Consider the following 24,305-nt stretch of genomic DNA (forward strand, 5'->3'; position numbering starts at 1 on the left):
TATTCATGTTACGCGTCAGACCTATCTGGTGACCAAAGTTATTCTGACAAGGACATATTTAGTCTTTAAGCGGCGGATAACATCCTAGATTTGATAAAAGCACACGTTTTGTGGCGATGTATTTACATTCTGTTTGGGGGCGGAGCAGAGATTTCCTGTAGCGTATAAACTCTTGTTTCTCATTGGCCAGCCAGCTCTAAAGCCCGCCTTTACTGTGACATCATTGGTGCGCAAAGAACTTGGCTGGTTTGATTGGCTGCTGCACAACTGACTTCCGGGTGTGAGTGTGTTTGTGTGCATGAGCAGACTAGCACAACAATTGAAGATAATCTTCAATCAACACCAGGTTTGACCTTTCAAATGACTTTTAATCAACATGACTCCTCTTCTGTCTGGGCTTTAAAGCCTATTTCAAAGCTTTGCAAGTTGAGTTGTTTGGCTAAACCTCGCTCGTCCCGAATTATGCTGCGTTTGTCTTGTAAACATTTGACAAACATTTCATGTCAGGATTGTTAAAAGTACTATTAAGCACTATTAAGTACTATTAATCAAACATTTGTACATTCTAGCGATAAATGTGTGTTTAGTGTCTAATTCCACAGCATCGCGACATTTAGCATCAAGTCCTCGTGAAACCGCATTCAAACCTTTTTTGCTCTTTAAAGCACTTGACTAATCCGGATTAATGACAATGATTCCGTATTAGTAATAATCTAATATGTAATAATCAAATATTCATTCTAATCAAAGTCAGTGTTAGCCTGCTGGACCTTAAACGAAATAATCATTTCTATTATTCGATTCCCACTCGTCAATAGTGCGCTTTAAACGGACTATCGAGCGAGATAGTTTAATGCAGCCCCGTGAACGCAGCACGGACCGGATGTGACGTCACTAAATGTAAACACGAACCTAATTATTCTTGCTATGAAATAAAAACATTTCCCTCACATATTGATGGCAGAAAGAAGACAAGTTAGCATTGTGGCGACTGTGTGGATGAAGTAGAACATTCAGCAAGAAGGTGTAGATCCATGATGGTTCTTGTGTGGATGAAGTAGAACATTCAGCAAGAAGGTGTAGATCCATGATGGTTCTTGTGTGGATGAAGTAGAACATTCAGCAAGAAGTTGTAGATCCATGATGGTTCTTGTGTGGATGAAGTAGAACATTCAGCAAGAAGTTGTAGATCCATGATGGTTCTCGTGTGGATGAAGTAGAACATTCAGCAAGAAGTTGTAGATCCATGATGGTTCTTGTGTGGATGAAGTAGAACATTCAGCAAGAAGTTGTAGATCCATGATGGTTCTTGTGTGGATGAAGTAGAACATTCAGCAAGAAGGTGTAGATCCATGATGGTTCTTGTGTGGATGAAGTAGAACATTCAGCAAGAAGTTGTAGATCCATGATGGTTCTTGTGTGGATGAAGTAGAACATTCAGCAAAAAGGTGTAGATCCATGATGGTTCTTGTGTGGATGAAGTAGAACATTCAGCAAGAAGTTGTAGATCCATGATGGTTCTTGTGTGGATGAAGTAGAACATTCAGCAAGAAGTTGTAGATCCATGATGGTTCTTATGGTCCACAGAGCAGATGTCTTCAGACTCTCCTCGCAGGATGAGTCGCTGTGCTGGAGGAGCTCTGGTGCGAGCACAAGCTGCCACGTAAGGTTCCACTTCCTTCTTCCCTCACACTCATCCATAGTCCTGACGGAGAACCTTCTGCAGAACACTAACACCTGCTAGAGTAGGAGATAGTCTGTGTGGTTCTACAGTAGACTTGTTGGCCAGGTGAGAGCTTCAGGTACCAGATGTTTCATGAACTGTGAGGTTCTAGAGTAGACTTGTTAGCCAGGTGAGAGCTTCAGGTACCAGATGTTTCATGAACTGTATGGTTCTAGAGTATACTTTTTCAGCCAGGTGAGAGCTTCAGGTACCAGATGTTTCATGAACTGTGTGGTTCTAAAGTAGACTTGTCAGCCAGGTGAGTTCCAGGTACCAAATGTTTCATGAACTGTGTGGTTCTAGAGTAGATTTGTTAGCACGGTGAGTTCCAGGTACCAGATGTTTCATGAATTAAAGATAGTCTGTGAGGTTCTAGAGTAGATTTGTTAGCACGGTGAGTTCCAGGTACCAGATGTTTCATGAATTAAAGATAGTCTGTGAGGTTCTAGAGTAGACTTGTTAGCCAGGTGAGAGCTTCAGGTACCAGATTTTTCATGAACTCTGTGGTTCTACAGTAGACTTGTTAGCCAGGTGAGAGCTTCAGGTACCAGATGTTTCATGAACTGTATGGTTCTAGAGTATACTTTTTCAGCCAGGTGAGAGCTTCAGGTACCAGATGTTTCATGAACTGTGTGGTTCTAGAGTAGACTTGTTAGCCAGGTGAGAGCTTCAGGTTCTAGATGTTTCATGAACTGTATGGTTCTAGAGTATACTTTTTCAGCCAGGTGAGAGCTTCAGGTACCAGATGTTTCATGAACTGTGTGGTTCTAGAGTAGACTTGTTAGCCAGGTGAGAGCTTCAGGTTCTAGATGTTTCATGAACTGTATGGTTCTAGAGTATACTTTTTCAGCCAGGTGAGAGCTTCAGGTACCAGATGTTTCATGAACTGTGTGGTTCTAGAGTAGACTTGTTAGCCAGGTGAGAGCTTCAGGTACCAGATGTTTCATGAACTGTGTGGTTCTAGAGTAGATTTGTTAGCACAGTGAGTTCCAGGTACCAGATGTTTCATGAATTAAAGATAGTCTGTGAGGTTCTAGAGTAGACTTGTTAGCCAGGTGTGAGCTTCAGGGACCAGATGTTACATGAACTGTGTGGTTCTACAGTAGACTTGTTAGCCAGGTGAGAGCTTCAGGTACCAGATGTTACATGAACTGTGTGGTTCTAGAGTAGACTTGTTGGCCAGGTGAGAGCTTCAGGTACCAGATGTTTCATGAACTGTGTGGTTCTAGAGTAGACTTGTTAGCCAGGTGAGAGCTTCAGGTACCAGATGTTTCATGAACTGTATGGTTCTAGAGTATACTTTTTCAGCCAGGTGAGAGCTTCAGGTACCAGATGTTTCATGAACTGTGTGGTTCTAAAGTAGACTTGTCAGCCAGGTGAGTTCCAGGTACCAAATGTTTCATGAACTGTGTGGTTCTAGAGTAGATTTGTTAGCACGGTGAGTTCCAGGTACCAGATGTTTCATGAATTAAAGATAGTCTGTGAGGTTCTAGAGTAGATTTGTTAGCACGGTGAGTTCCAGGTACCAGATGTTTCATGAATTAAAGATAGTCTGTGAGGTTCTAGAGTAGACTTGTTAGCCAGACGAGAGCTTCAGGTACCAGATTTTTCCTGAACTCTGTGGTTCTACAGTAGACTTGTTAGCCAGGTGAGAACTTCAGGTACCAGATGTTTCATGAACTGTATGGTTCTAGAGTATACTTTTTCAGCCAGGTGAGAGCTTCAGGTACCAGATGTTTCATGAACTGTGTGGTTCTAGAGTAGACTTGTTAGCCAGGTGAGAGCTTCAGGTTCTAGATGTTTCATGAACTGTATGGTTCTAGAGTATACTTTTTCAGCCAGGTGAGAGCTTCAGGTACCAGATGTTTCATGAACTGTGTGGTTCTAGAGTAGACTTGTTAGCCAGGTGAGAGCTTCAGGTACCAGATGTTTCATGAACTGTGTGGTTCTAGAGTAGATTTGTTAGCACAGTGAGTTCCAGGTACCAGATGTTTCATGAATTAAAGATAGTCTGTGAGGTTCTAGAGTAGACTTGTTAGCCAGGTGTGAGCTTCAGGGACCAGATGTTACATGAACTGTGTGGTTCTACAGTAGACTTGTTAGCCAGGTGAGAGCTTCAGGTACCAGATGTTACATGAACTGTGTGGTTCTAGAGTAGACTTGTTGGCCAGGTGAGAGCTTCAGGTACCAGATGTTTCATGAACTGTGTGGTTCTAGAGTAGACTTGTTAGCCAGGTGAGAGCTTCAGGTACCAGATGTTTCATGAACTGTATGGTTCTAGAGTATACTTTTTCAGCCAGGTGAGAGCTTCAGGTACCAGATGTTTCATGAACTGTGTGGTTCTAAAGTAGACTTGTCAGCCAGGTGAGTTCCAGGTACCAAATGTTTCATGAACTGTGTGGTTCTAGAGTAGATTTGTTAGCACGGTGAGTTCCAGGTACCAGATGTTTCATGAATTAAAGATAGTCTGTGAGGTTCTAGAGTAGATTTGTTAGCACGGTGAGTTCCAGGTACCAGATGTTTCATGAATTAAAGATAGTCTGTGAGGTTCTAGAGTAGACTTGTTAGCCAGACGAGAGCTTCAGGTACCAGATTTTTCCTGAACTCTGTGGTTCTACAGTAGACTTGTTAGCCAGGTGAGAACTTCAGGTACCAGATGTTTCATGAACTGTATGGTTCTAGAGTATACTTTTTCAGCCAGGTGAGAGCTTCAGGTACCAGATGTTTCATGAACTGTGTGGTTCTAGAGTAGACTTGTTAGCCAGGTGAGAGCTTCAGGTTCTAGATGTTTCATGAACTGTATGGTTCTAGAGTATACTTTTTCAGCCAGGTGAGAGCTTCAGGTACCAGATGTTTCATGAACTGTGTGGTTCTAGAGTAGACTTGTTAGCCAGGTGAGAGCTTCAGGTACCAGATGTTTCATGAACTGTGTGGTTCTAGAGTAGATTTGTTAGCACAGTGAGTTCCAGGTACCAGATGTTTCATGAATTAAAGATAGTCTGTGAGGTTCTAGAGTAGACTTGTTAGCCAGGTGTGAGCTTCAGGGACCAGATGTTACATGAACTGTGTGGTTCTACAGTAGACTTGTTAGCCAGGTGAGAGCTTCAGGTACCAGATGTTACATGAACTGTGTGGTTCTAGAGTAGACTTGTTAGCCAGGTGAGAGCTTCAGGTACCAGATGTTTCATGAACTGTGTGGTTCTAGAGTAGACTTGTTAGCCAGGTGAGTTTATTATGATGATGATGATGATGATGATTATTATTATTATGATCAGACCTACTTTTCTCCACTCCTGAGATAGTTGCAGTGAGTTGATGGCACTAACTCCTTGTAACTCCTTGTGTACAGAGAACAGTCCTACATGGAGAGTGTAGTCACCTTCCTGCAAGATGTAGTTCCTCAGGTCAGTCTCATTCACTACAAAACTTCTTCACACTTTAATATGTTAATATTCCCTTTGAACACTTTAACGACTAATTTGTATCTTGTTTAGACGTTAGCATGCTAATTGTTAGCATTTTACTAATGTGGTATATACATAATTGCATAGCCTGATATAAAACTACTTCAGATCTTTTTTAACACTTTAGCCACTAATTTGTATCTTGTTTAGATGTTAGCATGCTAATTGTTAGCATTTTACTAATGTGGTATATACATAATTACATAGCCTGATATAAAACTACTTCAGATCTTTTTTAACACTTTAGCCACTAATTTGTATCTTGTTTAGATGTTAGCATGCTAATTGTTGGCATTTTAGCCATTTTACTCATGTTTTATTTAATTTTTTTCCGGCCATGTTTAATTAAACAGGAAAATAAAACAACAACAAACAAATAATGAAAAGAAAATGATGACAATAATGTATGTATATATTTACATAGCTGGATATAAAAATACTTTAGAGCTGTTTAGATGTTTGCATGGTAGTTGTTTGCTTTTTAAACATTTGACTAATGTGGTATGTATATATTTACATAGCCTGATATAAAACTACTTTAGCACTTTTGGTACTGAGTGCTATATTCAGGCTCCACTTTTACTGGAGTTCAACATTGCACAGTCCATGGAAGCATAAAGTCACTACTATGAGATGTTGACATGATGTATTTCACCCAAAGGTGGTGTTGTTTAGTAGACTTTGACACGTCTTCCACCTCCAGGCTTACACTGGTGCTCTGCAGACGGACGAAAAGGAGAAAATCATTTGGGTTCGATTTGAGAAGGCTGACATCAATGGTGAGTAGTGATGTCATGAACACATTAGCACCCCTCAGTGTTTAATCAGTGGTGAGTAGTGATGTCATGAACACATTAACACTCCTCAGTGTTTAATCAGTGGTGAGTAGTCATGTCATGAACACATTAACACTCCTCAGTGTTTAGTCAGTGGTGAGTAGTCATGTCATGTGATCATTACCATATTTCGGGGCTGTAAATGTAATTTTGAAATGAGCATGCTGGACTTCTGTTATCAGTTAGAGGTATTGGAAAAGAAGATGATTTATTAATGCCTTTTGACATATCATTTAATGATGACTTGACATGACATTCTTACATACGGCTCCTTTAAAAGCGGTGTGGTGAACATGTGAATCAGACACAAGTCCAACTGCATGTCCTGCTTGTGTTGGCACAGACTCTGCACGGAACCCTGAGTTCATGGAGATGCACGGTGGAGCCACAGACCCTCCCCTCTGTCTCATGATTGGCTACACTGATGGCATTCAGATTTGGAGCATATCTGTAAGTAACCCCTGCTCATGTCTTCATGTCTTCATGTCTTCATGTCTTCATGTATTCGTGTCTTCATGTATTCATGTCTTCATGTCTTCATGTATTCATGTATTCATGTCTTCATGTCTTCATGTATTCATGTATTCATGTCTTCATGTCTTCATGTATTCATGTATTCATGTATTCGTGTCTTCATGTCTTCATGCATTCATGTCTTCATGTCTTCATGTCTTCATGCTGTTTGTGAGGACAGAAGAAGTCCAGTTGTGATGGCTTGAATGCCCGGGAAATACCATGAATGAGAAGAACAGCAACTTTCTCGACAAACACAATCACGAAAGGAAAATGAGAAGTGTGAGCACTAGAACTGGGTGTAGTAATGTGAGCACTAGAACTGGGTGTAGTAATGTGAGCACTAGAACTGGGTGTAGTAATGTGAGCACTAGAACTGGGTGTAGTAACGTGAGCACTAGAACTGGGTGTAGTAACGTGAGCACTAGAACTGGGTGTAGTAGTGTGAGCACTAGAACTGGGTGTAGTAGTGTGAGCACTAGAACTGGGTGTAGTAATGTGAGCACTAGAACTGGGTGTAGTAATGTGAGCACTAGAACTGGGTGTAGTAATGTGAGCACTAGAACTGGGTGTAGTAATGTGAGCACTAGAACTGGGTGTAGTAATGTGAGCACTAGAACTAGGTGTAGTAATGTGAGCACTAGAACTGGGTATAGTAATGTGAGCACTAGAACTGGGTGTAGTAATGTGAGCACTAGAACTGGGTGTAGTAGTGTGAGCACTAGAACTGGGTGTAGTAATGTGAGCACTAGAACTGGGTGTAGTAGTGTGAGCACTAGAACTGGGTGTAGTAATGTGAGCACTAGAACTGGGTGTAGTAATGTGAGCACTAGAACTGGGTGTAGTACGCACAAATGGGGCCAATTATTTTGAATATATTTTTATTTTGTACTTGTCTTAATCTTTTTGTACGTGTTTTGTCACTTTTCTTTAAACGCCTAACCAGGGACGAGGCTTGCAAATGAGCCTGTGACTACAAGTCTTATGTACTTTGACATCGGTTACCTAGTAGAAATATTTCATTGTACTGTCCCTCTCAAATGAAAAAATAAATACTAATAATCAGGTCCACAAATATTAAGACACAGTTGTAATCCCCTTTGCTGTATGCACCACCACTTTGGATTTGAAATTTTGGAGTTTTTCTTTGCCCAGATGTGGGTTCAGATCAGGACATGTTGTCGTGGTTTGTGAAGCCCTTTGAGACACTTGTGATTAAGGTCTACACAAATCAACTGTGATTGATTGAAGTGTAGAAATGACACTTTTTAGAGTCAAACGTAATGAGACAATTAGCTGTTTTATGGCCACGTGTGTTTTTATCTCATTATCAGAAATCGAGAGTTCATTTCAAGTCTGCTATTTGCATTTGGTGAAAAGCTCTAGGTCAGGGGTCACCAACCTTTTTGAAAGCAAGAGCTACTTCTTGGGTAGTGATTAATGCGAAGGGCTACCAGTTTGATACACACTTAAATAAATTGCCAGAAATAGCCAATTTGCTCAATTGACCTTTAACTCTATGTTATTATTAATAATTAATGATATTTACACTTAATTGAACGGTTTAAAAGAGGAGAAAACACGAAAAAAATGACAGTTAAATTTTGAAACATAGTTTATCTTCAATTTCGACTCTTTAAAATTCAAAATTCAACCGAAAAAAAGAAGAGAAAAACTAGCTAATTTGAATCTTTTTGAAAAAATAAAAAAAATAATTTATGGAACATCATTAGTAATTTTTCCTGATTAAGATTAATTTTAGAATTTGGATGACATGTTTTAAATAGGTTAAAATACAATCTGCACTTTGTTAGAATATATAACAAATTGGACCAAGCTATATTTCTAACAAAGACAAATAGTTATTTCTTCTAGATTTTCCAGAACAAATTTTTTAAAAGAAATTCAAAAGACTTTGAAATAAGGTTTAAATTTTATTCTACAGATTTTCTAGACTTGCCAGAATAATTTTTTTGAATTTTAATCATGATAAGTTTGAAGAAATATTTCACAAATATTCTTCGTTGAAAAAACAGAAGCTAAAATGAAGAATTAAATTAAAATTTATTTATTATTCTTTACAATAAATAAAAAAAATTGACTTGAACATTGATTTAAATTGTCAGGAAACAAGAGGAAGGAATTTAAAAGATAAAAAGGTATATGTGTTTAAAAATCCTAAAATCATTTTTAAGGTTGTATTTTGTCTCTAAAATTGTCTTTCTGAAAGTTATAAGAAGCAAAGTAAAAAAAATAATGAATTTATTTAAACTAGTGAAGACCAAGTCTTTAAAATATTTTCTTGGATTTTCAAATTCTATTTGAGTTTTGTCTCTCTTAGAATTAAAAATGTCGAGCACAGTGAGACCAGCTTGCTAATAAATAAATACAATTTAAAAAATAGAGGCAGCTCACTGGTAAGTGCTGCTATTTGAGCTATTTTTAGAACAGGCCAGCGGGCTACTCATCTGGTCCTTACGGGCTACCTGGTGCCCGCGGGCACCGCGTTGGTGACCCCTGCTCTAGATCAACCACAACTAAAACACAAAAAAGCAGCGCTATTATCAGAAAGGATATCATATCATATATCATATCAGAAATTGGAAATCTTTCATTGGTTGAAACTTGATTGATTGATTGAAACTTGTATTAGTAGATTGCACAGTACAGTACATATTTCGTACAATTGACCACTAAATGGTAACACCCAAATAAGTTTTTCCATTTGTTTAAGTCGGAGTCCACGTTGATCAATTCATGGTAACACCTGTATGTCTTCATTGGGCCTTCAGATCCTTGCAAAAAACTAGTCCTTTTCCAAAATCGCACGATGAGATTCATGACTGACAAAATCATGCGACCTGAAGACCTTCTTAGTGCAAGCTCACTCCCATCACTTCCACAATGAAATCCAACATCTTGAAGCCCTACGGTCGCACCAAACGCTCTACTCAAGAGAACCATGGAAGGAAGAAGAAGGAGAGGAACACAAGCAACAGGCTGGTGAGGCAACATCTGCCACTTGACTGGTCAAACACTGAACTGAAAGACCGATAAGACGTTGTGACGCGCAATCTGACAACTTTCTGTCGGTCGACTTTCAGTACGAGATTCAAAGAGGGCTCACATCTTTGTCGCAAGCCAAGTTCGAAACAAGGCCGTGGGTTGTCTGGATGAAGACCATTCCTCAGGAAGTTAGTGTACGTTTGTCAAAGTCAGCAGTCGGTAGAAGACTTCACCAGAGAGAACACGGAAGGCTGCTACTTGAGTTTACCAAACCATTGGTGGCCTCAGAAACAGACACCAGATTAGCCAAACATCTAAAACAACTTTAGGACTCTGGAACAGCATCCTATGGACAGACCAGACCAAGACCAACTTGTACCAGAGCGATGGGAAGAGAAGAGTGTGAAGAAGGAAATAGACCCTAGACTTCCTTTTTATTGTCGTTCAAATTTGAACTTTGCAGTACAGATAAGAACGACATTTCGTTGCATTAGCTCATGGGAGTGCAGGGTAAAAGAGCAATAAGGTGCAGATATAAATAAATAGATTACTGTACAGATAAATATATTGCAGGTTTATGGATGTATGTTATATTGTCTTTATATTGCAGCCACTTCATCCATTTGTGGGGGAATTGAGGGGATTATTACGATGCGTTCAAGAGTCTTACGGCCTGTGGGAAGAAGCTGTTACAGAACCTGGAGGTTCTGCTACGGAACCTCTTTCTAGAGTCCAGCAGTGAAAACAGTCCTTGGTGGGGGTGGGAGGAGTCTTTGGAGATTTTCTGAGCCCTGGTCAGGCAGCGGCTTTTTGCCATCTCCTGGATAGGAGGAAGAGGAGTCCTGATGATCTTTTTATAACGGCTTGTGATCTACAAGAGTGAAGCAGGATAATGTAGCATCACATCATGTATTAGCACAATAACCAAACACTAACCATGTATGGCTGCCAATGCAACTTGTTTTCATTGATGACGTGTCTGCTGACAAAAGTGCTTCATGTGCTGATAGTCAGTCAAATGCTTGAGAGATCGTTGCTCAAAGTGCGGATAGACGATGGTGTGAAGCATACTGGGACAGCAACCAGTTAGTTTTTAGGGCGAAGAAGTGGAATGTTGTGTATTGAAGGGAAAACATCCCGAGAACCAACAGGAAATGAAAAAGTTAGTCCGCAGGAAGTGAAACCAGCACAGAAGATGTCTTTGTGTTCCAGACTTCAGGCTGTCATAGACTGCAAATCATTTCAATCAGTGTGGAATAGGAAGCATTGATTTATGATCGTTAATTTGTCCAATTACATTTGGCCCTTTAAAGAGCAGATGACTCTTTTATAAACCTGATTTGGGTGCAGATACCTCAAATTTAAGTCTGCAGTTAAAGATTACAATTGTTTAGTAAGTCCATTCTTTTCATGCTTTATTGTAAAAATCCAGAAACTAATTCCATGACATAAAGGCTATAAACTCATTGAAGTATTTCATCCCCACCAAGCATCGTGACTTGTCCTTGAAACACACAAGTATGTTCTGTCCCTTTAAGAAAGGACTTCTGAAGTCAACTCCATGCTGCCATTCAAAGTACACATTGTGACAGAAGAAATAGATTTAGCATGTAGAATGTAACATTTACTGTATGGGACAACAAACAATGTAACATATACTGTATGGAACAAAAAACAATGTAACATGTACTGTATGGAACAACAAACAATGTAACATATACTGTATGGAACAACAAACAATGTAACATATACTGTATGGAACAACAAACAATGTAACATTTACTGTATGGAACAACAAACAATGTAACATATACTGTATGGAACAACAAACAATGTAACATGTACTGTATGGAACAACAAACAATGTAACATGTACTGTATGGAACAACAAACAATGTAACATATACTGTATGGAACAACAAACAATGTAACATTTACTGTATGGAACAACAAACAATGTAACATATACTGTATGGAACAACAAACAATATAACATGTACTGTATGGAACAACAAACAATGTAACATATACTGTATGGAACAACAAACAATGTAACATATACTGTATGGAACAACAAACATCCTTCACTTCAGTTAGTAATACTTCACCAAAACACCACTCATGTCCTCACTAATGTGATATTTCACTAATGTGATATTTCACTAATGTGATATTTCATTAATGTGATATTTCACTAATGTGATATTTCAGCGTCACTCTGCTCTAAAGCAGTGTTTTCCAACCACTGTGCCGCAGCCCACTAGTGTGTTGTCAGATATTATTTTCTGATGTGCCGTGGGAACTTTTGCAATGTCACCCAATTGTTCAAAAAAATAGTTTTTGCAAACCACTAATTGTATTCTACTAATGTCTGCTGTCTTGTGAGTAACAGACTAAGCATGTAATACTCTTCCACAGCAGTAGGTGGCAGCAGGGAGATCATTGCTTTGTGGGCCTAATTTGAGATACGAGAATTAGTGATGCATGGATGGTTATTTTTTTATTTTTTTATGTTTACTTACCCAGGAAAGGTCCCATTGAGATTAAGAATCTCTTTTTCAAGAGAGTCCTGCACATTCTTACACCAGAGTAGTTGCCACTGGGACATAGGTGGGCCGTGATTAGGATGGCGGATGCTGGCATCGAACCTGGAACCCTGGCTACTGAGTCTCATTTGTTATCATCGTCTGCTGGTGGTTTTTCCCAATGACAAAAACCTGCCTCTGCTCAAAAAAGGTTGAAAAACACTGTTCTACATGATGTGACTGGGTGCACTGCCCCTGTACGCCCAGCAGATGGCAATGTAGACCACATAACATAGGACAGTGTAGACCACATAACACAGGACATGTCTTTGGAAAGGAGGAGAGGACGTTGAAAAACAGAAGGTTTAAAAGTTAAAGTACCAATGATAGTCACACATACACTCGGTGAGGGGAGCAGTGGGCAGCAGTGGTGGCCGCGCCCGGGAATCATTTTTGGTGTTTTAACCCCCAATTCCAAGCCTTGATGCTGAGTGCCAAGCAGGGAGGTAATGGTCCCATTTTTATAGTCTTTGGTATGACTCGGAACTTTGGAACTCACAACCTACCCATCTCAGGGCAGACACTCGAACAGCAAAGAGACTAAATGTTTATTTGAAGCTACTTACGGACATAGAACACTTTAGACTAGTCACCAGTTAATCACAAACATGTTGACTCGTCAATATTATTGATTGTTGCATCATCACATGACTCCACACTGATTATTATCATGAAGTCTTCTCCTGTTTGCTGCACTCCTGTCATGTTGGTACTTAGTGGAAATACCAGGATGTAACCCTGTCTACGTTTCATATCACAGCTTTTAGTATTATTATTATTGTTGTTGTTGTTGTAAGTGCTCAATAAGTAGTCTTTTGACCCAGTTATTATGTTTCAAATAACAATAGTCTGTGTGGTTCTAGAGTAGACTTGTTAGCCAGGTGAGTTCCAGGTACCAGATGTTTCATGAACTGTGTGGTTCTAGAGTATACTTGTTAGTCAGGTGAGTTCCAGGTACCAGATGTTTCGTTGACCGTGTGGTTCTAGAGTAGACTTGTTAGTCAGGGGAGTTCCAGGTACCAGATGTTTCATGAACTTAACATTGACTGTGTGGTTCTAGAGTAGACTTGTCAGCCAGGTGAGTTCCACTGAAATATTTTGACCCGGTTATTATGTTTCAAATAAAGATAGTCTGTGTGGTTCTAGAGTAGACTTGTCAGCCAGGTGAGTTCCACTGAAATATTTTGACCCAGTTATTATGTTTCAAATAAAGATAGTCTGTGTGGTTCTAGGGTAGACTTGTCAGTCAGGTAAATTCCAGGTACCAGATGTTTCATGAACTGTGTGGTTCTACAGTAGACTTGTTAGCCAGGTAAATTCCAGGTACCAGATGTTTCATGAACTGTGTGGTCCTACAGTAGACTTGTTAGTCAGGTGAGTTCCAGGTAGCAGATGTTTCATTGACTGTGTGGTTCTAGAGTAGACTTGTGAGTCAGGTGAGTTCCAGGTACCAGATGTTTCATGGACTGTGTGGTTCTAGAGTAGACTTATTAGTCAGGTGAGTTCCAGGTACCAGATGTTTCATTGACTGTGTGGTTCTAGAGTAGACTTGTTAGCCAGGTGAGTTCCACTGAAATCTTTTGACCCAGTTATTATGTTTCAAATAAAGATAGTCTGTGTGGTTCTAGAGTAGACTTGTCAGCCAGGTAAATTCCAGGTACCAGATGTTTCATGAACTGTGTGGTTCTACAGTAGACTTGTTAGTCAGGTGAGTTCCAGGTAGAAGATGTTTCATTGACTGTGTGGTTCTAGAGTAGACTTGTGAGTCAGGTGAGTTCCAGGTACCAGATGTTTCATGGACTGTGTGGTTCTAGAGTAGACTTATTAGTCAGGTGAGTTCCAGGTACCCGATGTTTCATTGACTGTGTGGTTCTAGAGTAGACTTGTTAGCCAGGTGAGTTCCACTGAAATCTTTTGACCCAGTTATTATGTTTCAAATAAAGATAGTCTGTGTGGTTCTAGAGTAGACTTGTCAGCCAGGTAAATTCCAGGTACCAGATGTTTCATTGACTGTGTGGTTCTAGAGTAGACTTGTTAGCCGGGTAAATTCCAGGTACCAGATGTTTCATGAACTGTGTGGTTCTACAGTAGACTTGTTAATCAGGTGGGTTCCAGGTACCAGATGTTTCATTGAGTGTGTGGTTCTATAGTAGACTTGTTAGCCAGGTAAGTTCCAGGTACCAGACGTTTCATTGACTGTGTGGTTCTAGAGTAGACTTGTTAGTCAGGTGAGTTCCAGGTACCAGATGTTTCATTGACCGTGTGGTTCTAGAGTAGACTTGTTAGCCAGGTGAGTTCCACTGAAATCTTTTGACCCAGTTATTATGTTTCAAATAAAGATAGTCTGTGTGGTTCTAGAGTAGACTTGTCAGCCAGGTAAATTCCAGGTACCAGATGTTTCATGAACTGTGTGGTTCTACAGTAGACTTGTTAGTCAGGTGGGTTCCAGGTACCAGATGTTTCATTGAGTGTGTGGTTCTAGAGTAGACTTGTCAGCCAGGTAAATTCCAGGTACCAGATGTTTCATGAACTGTGTGGTTCTACAGTAGACTTGTTAGTCAGGTGGGTTCCAGGTACCAGATGTTTCATTGAGTGTGTGGTTCTAGAGTAGACTTGTCAGCCAGGTAAATTCCAGGTACCAGATGTTTCATGAACTGTGTGGTTCTACAGTAGACTTGTTAGTCAGGTGAGTTCCAGGTACCAGATGTTTCATTGAGTGTGTGGTTCTAGAGTAGACTTGTTAGCCAGGTAAGTTCCAGGTACCAGACGTTTCATTGACTGTGTGGTTCTAGAGTAGACTTGTTAGTCAGGTGAGTTCCAGGTACCAGATGTTTCATTGACCGTGTGGTTCTAGAGTAGACTTGTTAGCCAGGTGAGTTCCACTGAAATCTTTTGACCCAGTTATTATGTTTCAAATAAAGATAGTCTGTGTGGTTCTAGAGTAGACTTGTCAGCCAGGTGAGATCCACTGAAATCTTTTGAACCAGTTATTATATGTTTGAAAGAAAGATAGTCTGTGTGGTTCTAGAGTAGACTTGTCAGTCAGGTAAATTCCAGGTACCAGATGTTTCATGAACTGTGTGGTTCTACAGTAGACTTGTTAGTCAGGTGGGTTCCAGGTACCAGATGTTTCATTGAGTGTGTGGTTCTAGAGTAGACTTGTTAGTCAGGTAAATTCCAGGTACCAGATGTTTCATGAACTGTGTGGTTCTACAATAGACTTGTTAGTCAGGTGAGTTCCAGGTAGCAGATGTTTCATTGACTGTGTGGTTCTAGATTAGACTTGTGAGTCAGGTGAGTTCCAGGTACCAGATGTTTCATTGACTGTGTGGTTCTAGAGTAGACTTATTAGTCAGGTGAGTTCCAGATACCAGATGTTTCATTGACTGTGTGGTTCTAGAGTAGACTTGTTAGCCAGGTGAGTTCCACTGAAATCTTTTGACCCAGTTATTATGTTTCAAATAAAGATAGTCTGTGTGGTTCTAGAGTAGACTTGTCAGCCAGGTAAATTCCAGGTACCAGATGTTTCATGAACTGTGTGGTTCTACAGTAGACTTGTTAGTCAGGTGGGTTCCAGGTACCAGATGTTTCATTGAGTGTGTGGTTCTATAGTAGACTTGTTAGCCAGGTAAGTTCCAGGTACCAGACGTTTCATTGACTGTGTGGTTCTAGAGTAGACTTGTTAGTCAGGTGAGTTCCAGGTACCAGATGTTTCATTGACCGTGTGGTTCTAGAGTAGACTTGTTAGCCAGGTGAGTTCCACTGAAATCTTTTGACCCAGTTATTATGTTTCAAATAAAGATAGTCTGTGTGGTTCTAGAGTAGACTTGTCAGCCAGGTGAGATCCACTGAAATCTTTTGAACCAGTTATTATATGTTTCAAATAAAGATAGTCTGTGTGGTTCTAGAGTAGACTTGTCAGCCAGGTAAATTCCAGGTACCAGATGTTTCATGAACTGTGTGGTTCTACAGTAGACTTGTTAGTCAGGTGGGTTCCAGGTACCAGATGTTTCATTGAGTGTGTGGTTCTAGAGTAGACTTGTCAGCCAGGTAAATTCCAGGTACCAGATGTTTCATGAACTGTGTGGTTCTACAGTAGACTTGTTAGTCAGGTGAGTTCCAGGTACCAGATGTTTCATTGAGTGTGTGGTTCTAGAGTAGACTTGTTAGCCAGGTAAGTTCCAGGTACCAGACGTTTCATTGACTGTGTGGTTCTAGAGTAGACTTGTTAGTCAGGTGAGTTCCAGGTACCAGATGTTTCATTGACCGTGTGGTTCTAGAGTAGACTTGTTAGCCAGGTGAGTTCCACTGAAATCTTTTGACCCAGTTATTATGTTTCAAATAAAGATAGTCTGTGTGGTTCTAGAGTAGACTTGTCAGCCAGGTGAGATCCACTGAAATCTTTTGAACCAGTTATTATATGTTTCAAATAAAGATAGTCTGTGTGGTTCTAGAGTAGACTTGTCAGTCAGGTAAATTCCAGGTACCAGATGTTTCATGAACTGTGTGGTTCTACAGTAGACTTGTTAGTCAGGTGGGTTCCAGGTACCAGATGTTTCATTGAGTGTGTGGTTCTAGAGTAGACTTGTTAGTCAGGTAAATTCCAGGTACCAGATGTTTCATGAACTGTGTGGTTCTACAATAGACTTGTTAGTCAGGTGAGTTCCAGGTAGCAGATGTTTCATTGACTGTGTGGTTCTAGAGTAGACTTGTGAGTCAGGTGAGTTCCAGGTACCAGATGTTTCATTGACTGTGTGGTTCTAGAGTAGACTTATTAGTCAGGTGAGTTCCAGATACCTGATGTTTCATTGACTGTGTGGTTCTAGAGTAGACTTGTTAGCCAGGTGAGTTCCACTGAAATCTTTTGACCCAGTTATTATGTTTCAAATAAAGATAGTCTGTGTGGTTCTAGAGTAGACTTGTCAGCCAGGTAAATTCCAGGTACCAGATGTTTCATGAACTGTGTGGTTCTACAGTAGACTTGTTAGTCAGGTGGGTTCCAGGTACCAGATGTTTCATTGAGTGTGTGGTTCTATAGTAGACTTGTTAGCCAGGTAAGTTCCAGGTACCAGACGTTTCATTGACTGTGTGGTTCTAGAGTAGACTTGTTAGTCAGGTGAGTTCCAGGTACCAGATGTTTTATTGACCGTGTGGTTCTAGAGTAGATTTGTTAGCCAGGTGAGTTCCACTGAAATCTTTTGACCCAGTTATTATGTTTCAAATAAAGATAGTCTGTGTGGTTCTAGAGTAGACTTGTTAGCCAGGTGAGTTCCACTGAAATCTTTTGACCCAGTTATTATGTTTCAAATAAAGATAGTCTGTGTGGTTCTAGAGTAGACTTGTCAGTCAGGTGAGATCCACTGAAATCTTTTGACCCAGTTATTGTGTTTCAAATAAAGATAGTCTGTGTGGTTCTAGAGTAGACTTGTCAGTCAGGTGAGATCCACTGAAATCTTTTGACCCAGTTATTATGTTTCAAATAAAGATAGTCTGTGTGGTTCTAGAGTAGACTTGTTAGCCAGGTGAGTTCCACTGAAATCTTTTGACCCAGTTATTATGTTTCAAATAAAGATAGTCTGTGTGGTTCTAGAGTAGACTTGTCAGTCAGGTGAGATCCACTGAAATCTTTTGACCCAGTTATTGTGTTTCAAATAAAGATAGTCTGTGTGGTTCTAGAGTAGACTTGTTAGCCAGGTGAGTTCAAGGTACCAGATGTTTCATGAACTTAACATAGTCTGTGTGGTTCTAGAGTTGACTTGTCAGCCAGGTGAGATCCACTGAAATCTTTTGACCCAGTTATTATGTTTCCAATAAATAGACACGCTGTTAGAACCGGAACTATTTTGCATGTTTTGTTTCTTATGCTTCACAGATTGTGCTTCATGTCTTTTGATGACTCAGCTTTTATTGTTTTGAATGTTGCTTTGTACTGCCGCACTTGTTTCAATGAAAAGTGTGCAAACAAATAGAATCTGTCAGGTGTTGCGTCCTACTCTGTCCAGCGGTCCTTGAACGCACCATAGGAGCACCTGCTATAGAAGGATCTCTAAGAGTGTAGGTTCTAAGGACACAGTCATGTTTGTATAGAACATGTAGAAAGAACACATGTCATGTAGAAACTTTTTAGAACAATAATGACTGTCAACTATGGAATTATCCGAAGAATCTGACAGTCTTAGTGCAGTTGATAGTTTGTGTGTAGATGGTACTGGGGTGGTCTTGTCAAGGGGTCTAGAGGTGGCGCTCACTAAAGTATTTATGAGCGTTGGCGAGGCGACACCTGGTGTAATGGCCCAGGACACGGTGCACACCTCATCTGCTGACACTTGAAAGGAGGCCAAGTCTTTGTCTGCTTAGGTGTTGAGATGAGAGGAACTACTTCTTGCCACGCTACTGTCTGGCCTGATGATTTGTCAAAATGACAGCTGTCAATCATTGCCATCACTGAAACACGCAGCCAGGTGTCCACAAGCTGTGTTTGACTTGTGGAGAGATCAGACCCGGGCAAAGGTAAAACTGCAGACTTTGACCTGGGCCTTTGCTTGGCCCTGACCTGACCCTGCAAAATACAATCACTTTTTTTAGTTGTGTGCGCATCAAAACAATGCTTTTATTTTGAAGGTGTTTTTTCCTAATTAGAAATTGAAAGAGTAAAATAAATCCAATTTTTGGGAGTTAAAATGGATGACAAAATGAAATGGGAATCTCATTCAAATATACAAGACAAGGTGGTAAGAAACACGTCAATAATGAATAAAGCAAATTATGTTGTGGACCAAAAATCACTTTGCCAATGTTACATATCTGACTTATTGTGCAGAAATATGGTAAATAATCACAAAAGTACACTTCATTCACTAACTGTGTCACACAAAAGATCAGTTCTAATAATACATCATGTTGGATAAAGAGAACATACAAACCCTTTATTTATGAAATCAAACATATAGTATTGTATGCACGTACAAGGTTAAAACTAGGGATGTCCGATAATGGCTTTTTGCCGATATCCGATATTCCAATATTGTCCAACTCTTTAATTACAGATACCGATATCAACCGATATATGCAGTTGTGGAATTAACACATAATTATGCCTAATTTGGACAACCAGGTATGGTGAAGATAAGGTACTTTAAAAAATAATAATAATAAAATAAAATAAGATAAATAAATTAAAAACATTTTCTTGAATAAAAAAAAAGTAAAACAATATAAAATCAGTTACATTGAAACTAGTAATTAATGAAAATTAGTCAAATTAACTGTTAAAGGTTAGTACTATTAGTGGAGCAGCAGCACGCACAATCATGTGTGCTTACGGACTGTATCCCTTGCAGACTGTATTGATATATATTGATATATAATGTAGGAACCAGAATATTAATAACAGAAAGAAACAACCCTTTTGTGTGAATGAGTGTAAAAAAAACAAAAAACGATACAGATAATAAAAAGACCGATACCGATAATTTCCGATATTACATTTTAACGCATTTATCGGCCGATAATATCGGCAGGCCGATATTATCGGACATCTCTAGTTAAAACCTTTAACATATCAGTATGTGACAGTGAATTGGAGTAGATTAGTAAACCATCTCTTAAAGTGATCCACTTAAGGAGCTGTTCAATCAAAGTGGTTACAAAATACACAAAAGAAAAATCCTGCTGAACATCTTGAAACTTATTAAAAATATTATTTTATTCATTTCATTATGCAGGCTTGTGATTTTTCCGTCTACAGACGGAAATGTGCCTTTTTTACCTCTGTAAAAATATAAACATTAACCGTATTTTTCAGACTACAAGGCGCACTTATTTTTTTTTTTTTTTTTTTTTAAATATATTTTTTTTAAAAATTAAAAAAAAATAAATAAAAAAATCCTTTCATTTTCTCAAAACTCGACATTGCGCCTTATAACCCGGTGCGCCTAATGTACGTAATAATTCTGGTTGTGCTTACCGACCTCGAAGCAATTTTATTTGGTACATGGTGTAATGATAAGTGTTACCAGTAGATGGCAGTCACACATAAGAAATACGTGTAGACTGCAATATGACGACAGTAAACAACACCAAAACTTTAAATGTTCCATTGAAAATAAAGAACATTACACACAGCACTCAAACATCTGTCCAAATGTTTTAGTAGGACTTTGAAGCCGCACCGCTTGATGGATCGTCGGCCATTACGTCTACCGTAGTCAGAGATACAAGTATTACTATGGTGTGTGTGAGGACCGCACAATGGCACCCATTAGCAGACATATTATCTGGCGTTTTGTTTCACAATATTATGCCAAAGCAACTTTTCTTACCTTCTCTATCTTCTTGTTATGTGACATTCATCTTCCACTGTTGCCATTTCTAATATAAAGTAGTGTAAAGTTCGTACTTATATCTGTCAGTAAACTCACCATGAAAGTGCTAAAACATACCGGTGTAGTGAGTTTACATTATTCACCCAAGGAACTTTAGTTATTAAGGGTTCCAGTCGGATGGTTTTTCACACAACATTTTGAGCAAAGAAGCACCATTACATGTTATGTAGACCACAAGGAAGTCTTTTACATTTAGAAAAAAATCATAATAATATAATTCCTTTAATGCGCCTTATAATCCGGTGCACCTTTTGTATGAAAACAAACCTGACTGGACCCGCTCATCGCCTTATAATCCGGTGCGCCCTATGGTGCGGAAAATACGGTATTTTCCGTTTTCCCCGACCGACAATGTGTGTTCAAATCTTGATCCGTCTCTTTGCCACACCTGCCAACAACTAAGTTGTCCCGTAATGAGTACAGTTTTTCATCATCCAGTGGTAAAAACGAGGGTTTTCCATACAAAATGATGAAGTTAAAAATGGAAGCTACGTAGTGAAGCATCTACACGGGCAGGGGACAAACTATACATCAATGATGATTGGTTGGTTTACGTATAAGAACATCCATGATTGTTTACTATGATGAGTCACCATTGGTTAAGATTAGGGCAAAACATTAGGGACAGGCCAATCCCAGGCAAGATAGGGCGGGTCATGGAACCAGGAAGTGACATCACAACAGACATCCCAAATGCTACATGTGGCAGACATGTTTGCTACAGTATTGCCTGTCTAAATGCTACATTTCATTTTCATTGCTGTTTTACAACAAGACAGTAGCTGACATTTTGTTCATTATTTCTACAGTTTATATTTTGAACATTGAATAGTTGAATCATTCCAAAACATAAACAACAAGATATTTGCTATTTCATGCTATAAATCACAAACGGCTATTCAGATAAAGGTAGTCAGCTCATAGAATAAACATTGTTTGTACTCTTTATGATTTTTGCATTTGGAGCAGTTAGAAGTGGAGTCAAAGAGACAGAAATTGGCTATAAAGTCCCAGGCAGAATCCACTAAAGCAGAAACAACAAAGAAAATGCAAGCTGCTCAGAAATCTGCCAGGGAGGCTCATGTCAGAGCCATCAAAGCAAATATGCCAAAGTCCTGTGAAATAATGTCAATAACTACATCTGTGGCTGTGAAGGGAACACTAGTAAGGTTGTAAATATTGTATAGAGTAGGCTAACCCATGTGGTTCCTGTGGATGTCAACACAATTACTGCCTTCACAGATGTGTAAGTTACCCATGTCTTGGCCACTAATACACCCCCATACCATCACACACTAATACACCCCCATACCATCACACACTAATACACCCCCATACCATCACACACTAATACACCCCCATACCATCACACACTAATACACCCCCATACCATCACACACTAATACACCCCCATACCATCACACACTAATACACCCCCATACCATCACACACTAATACACCCCCATACCATCACACACTAATACACCCCCATACCATCACACACTAATACACCCCCATACCATCACACACTAATACACCCCCATACCATCACACACTAATCACTAATACACCCCCATACCATCACACACTAATACACCCCCATACCATCACACACTAATACACCCCCATACCATCACACACTAATCACTAATACACCCCCATACCATCACACACTAATACACCCCCATACCATCACACACTAATCACTAATACACCCCCATACCATCACACACTAATCACTAATACACCCCCATACCATCACACACTAATACACCCCCATACCATCACACACTAATCAATAATACACCACCATACCATCACACACTAATCACTAATACACCCCCATACCATCACACACTAATACACCCCCATACCATCACACACTAATACACCCCCATACCATCACACATGCTTCTTTTTACACTTTCACCCTAGAACAGTCCGGATGGTTCTTTTCCTCTTTGGTCCACAGTTTCCAAAAACAATTTGAAATGCTGACTCGTCAGACCACAGAAGACTTTTCCACTTTGCATCAGTCCATCTTAGATGAGCTCGGGCCCAGCCAAGTCTTTCCGGGTGTTGTTGATAAATGGCTTTGGCTTTGCATAGTAGAGTTTTAACTTGCACTTACAGATGTAGCGACCAACTGTAGTTACTGACAGTGGTTTTCTGAAGTGTACCTGAGCCCATGTGGTGATATCCTTTACACACTGATGTGGCTTTTTGATGCCTGGGGGATCCAAGGTGTGTAATATCATGGCTTACCTGCAGTGATTTCTCCACATTCTCTGCACCTTTTGATGATATTACGGAGCGTAGATGGTGAAATCCCTCAATTCCTTGTTGAGAAATGTTGTTGTTCAACAATTTGCTCAGGCATTTGTTGACAAAGTGGTGACCCTCACCCCGTCCTTGTTTGTGAATGACTGGAAGCTGCTTTTATAGCCAATCATGGCACCCACCTGTTCCCAATTAGCCTGTTCACCTGTGGGATGTTCCAAATAAGTCTTTGATGAGCATTCCTCAACTTTCTCACTCTTTTTTGCCACTTGTGCCAGCTTTTTTGAAACATGTTGCAGGCATCAAATTCCGAATGAGCTAATATTTGCAAGAAATAACATTTTCCAGTTTGAACGTTAAGTATCTTGTCTTTGCAGTCTATTCAATTGAATATAAGTTGAAAATGATTTTTATTTACCATTTACACAACGTGCCAACTTCACTGGGTTTGGGGTTTGTTGATGAAGCATCTGTGGCTGTGGAGTGAACACTAGTAAGGTTGTAAATAGTGTATAGAGTAGGCTAACCCATGTGGTTCCTGTGGATGTGAACACAAGTTGTAATTACTGTAGTGGCTAAATAACATAGTGATTCATTTGGATGAATGGGTATGTATTTATGTCAGCCGTTGATCATTTTTAAATTCTTTAAACACTAAAACATCTTTCAATTGTGCTTTTTTTTTTTGGTGCTAATTTTTGCATGTTGAATTGCTAAAAAACCAGGAGCTTCGGGCGGGCGTTGCCTCCCTTCTCCCCCCACCAGACCTCTGGCTTATGTTCAGTCTTTTTCATTAAGTCCAAATCACATGTCTGATTATGTCAATCATAACTTACTTGATTATGTATTGAGAACTTTAATGTTTATAGATTGAAATTGTGTTGCAAATTGAGAACAGGAAGTGAACAAATGTGTTGGCTATTGCTGTGAAATGTAAAAATGTTAGGTTTAAATAGGTTTGGCTTCTTCCTGCTCCTTTTCGGACATGTAGTGAGCGACTGTAAGTACGTGTCACCTAACACTGGATGTAAGTTACAGCTAGTGTTAGGTGACACGTACTTACATCATGTAACCACTGTGGAAGAAACTTCAACCATGGCTCAAATATACAAGTTTGTCCATTGGTGCACTTTAACCTTGACTCGGTTTGAGTCGGCTCCAAAAGTCAACATGAATGCAGTGATGATGTTTTGTTGAATATTGTAATATTTGTTATGTTGTCAAGTCCAAGCTCAAGTTGTGTTTTTACTTTAGGAGAGCAAATCTTTGTCTTATTACTAACTTTCCCAACTTTAAATAACAGCGGCCAAGACCAACTTGTCTCAAACTACAGATGTACGATACAAACCGCTGTCCTTTCCCATCTGATACGGAGTCAGCTTCTGGCTGGTATCGGCGATACCAATCCGATACTTTCTGCAAAGTCAGCCAATGTGTGTGGTGAATTTCAACAAGTAGAACGTAAAGAATAGAAGAGATCAGAGTCAAATAGAAATTAATCGGACATTTTTCCA

The 24,305-nt window shown here is 39.6% G+C and overlaps 1 protein-coding gene across 1 annotated transcript in view; it reads left to right on the top strand.

Annotated features, from left to right (window-relative positions):
• The first annotated feature begins 214 nt into the window (after positions 1 to 214).
• bcas3 (BCAS3 microtubule associated cell migration factor) overlaps positions 215 to 24,305 on the top strand; it is a 293,366-nt gene continuing 269,275 nt past the window's right edge. The window contains exons 1-5 of the mRNA XM_062067335.1: positions 215 to 346; positions 1,588 to 1,663; positions 5,073 to 5,127; positions 5,891 to 5,966; positions 6,367 to 6,473. Coding sequence (XP_061923319.1) covers positions 1,593 to 1,663; positions 5,073 to 5,127; positions 5,891 to 5,966; positions 6,367 to 6,473 — 309 coding nt within the window. The 5' untranslated portion in view covers positions 215 to 346; positions 1,588 to 1,592. The remainder of the gene's footprint in view (positions 347 to 1,587; positions 1,664 to 5,072; positions 5,128 to 5,890; positions 5,967 to 6,366; positions 6,474 to 24,305) is intronic.

This window comes from Entelurus aequoreus, linkage group LG13 (assembly GCF_033978785.1).
Source record: "Entelurus aequoreus isolate RoL-2023_Sb linkage group LG13, RoL_Eaeq_v1.1, whole genome shotgun sequence".
NCBI classification, from domain to species: domain Eukaryota; kingdom Metazoa; phylum Chordata; class Actinopteri; order Syngnathiformes; family Syngnathidae; genus Entelurus; species Entelurus aequoreus.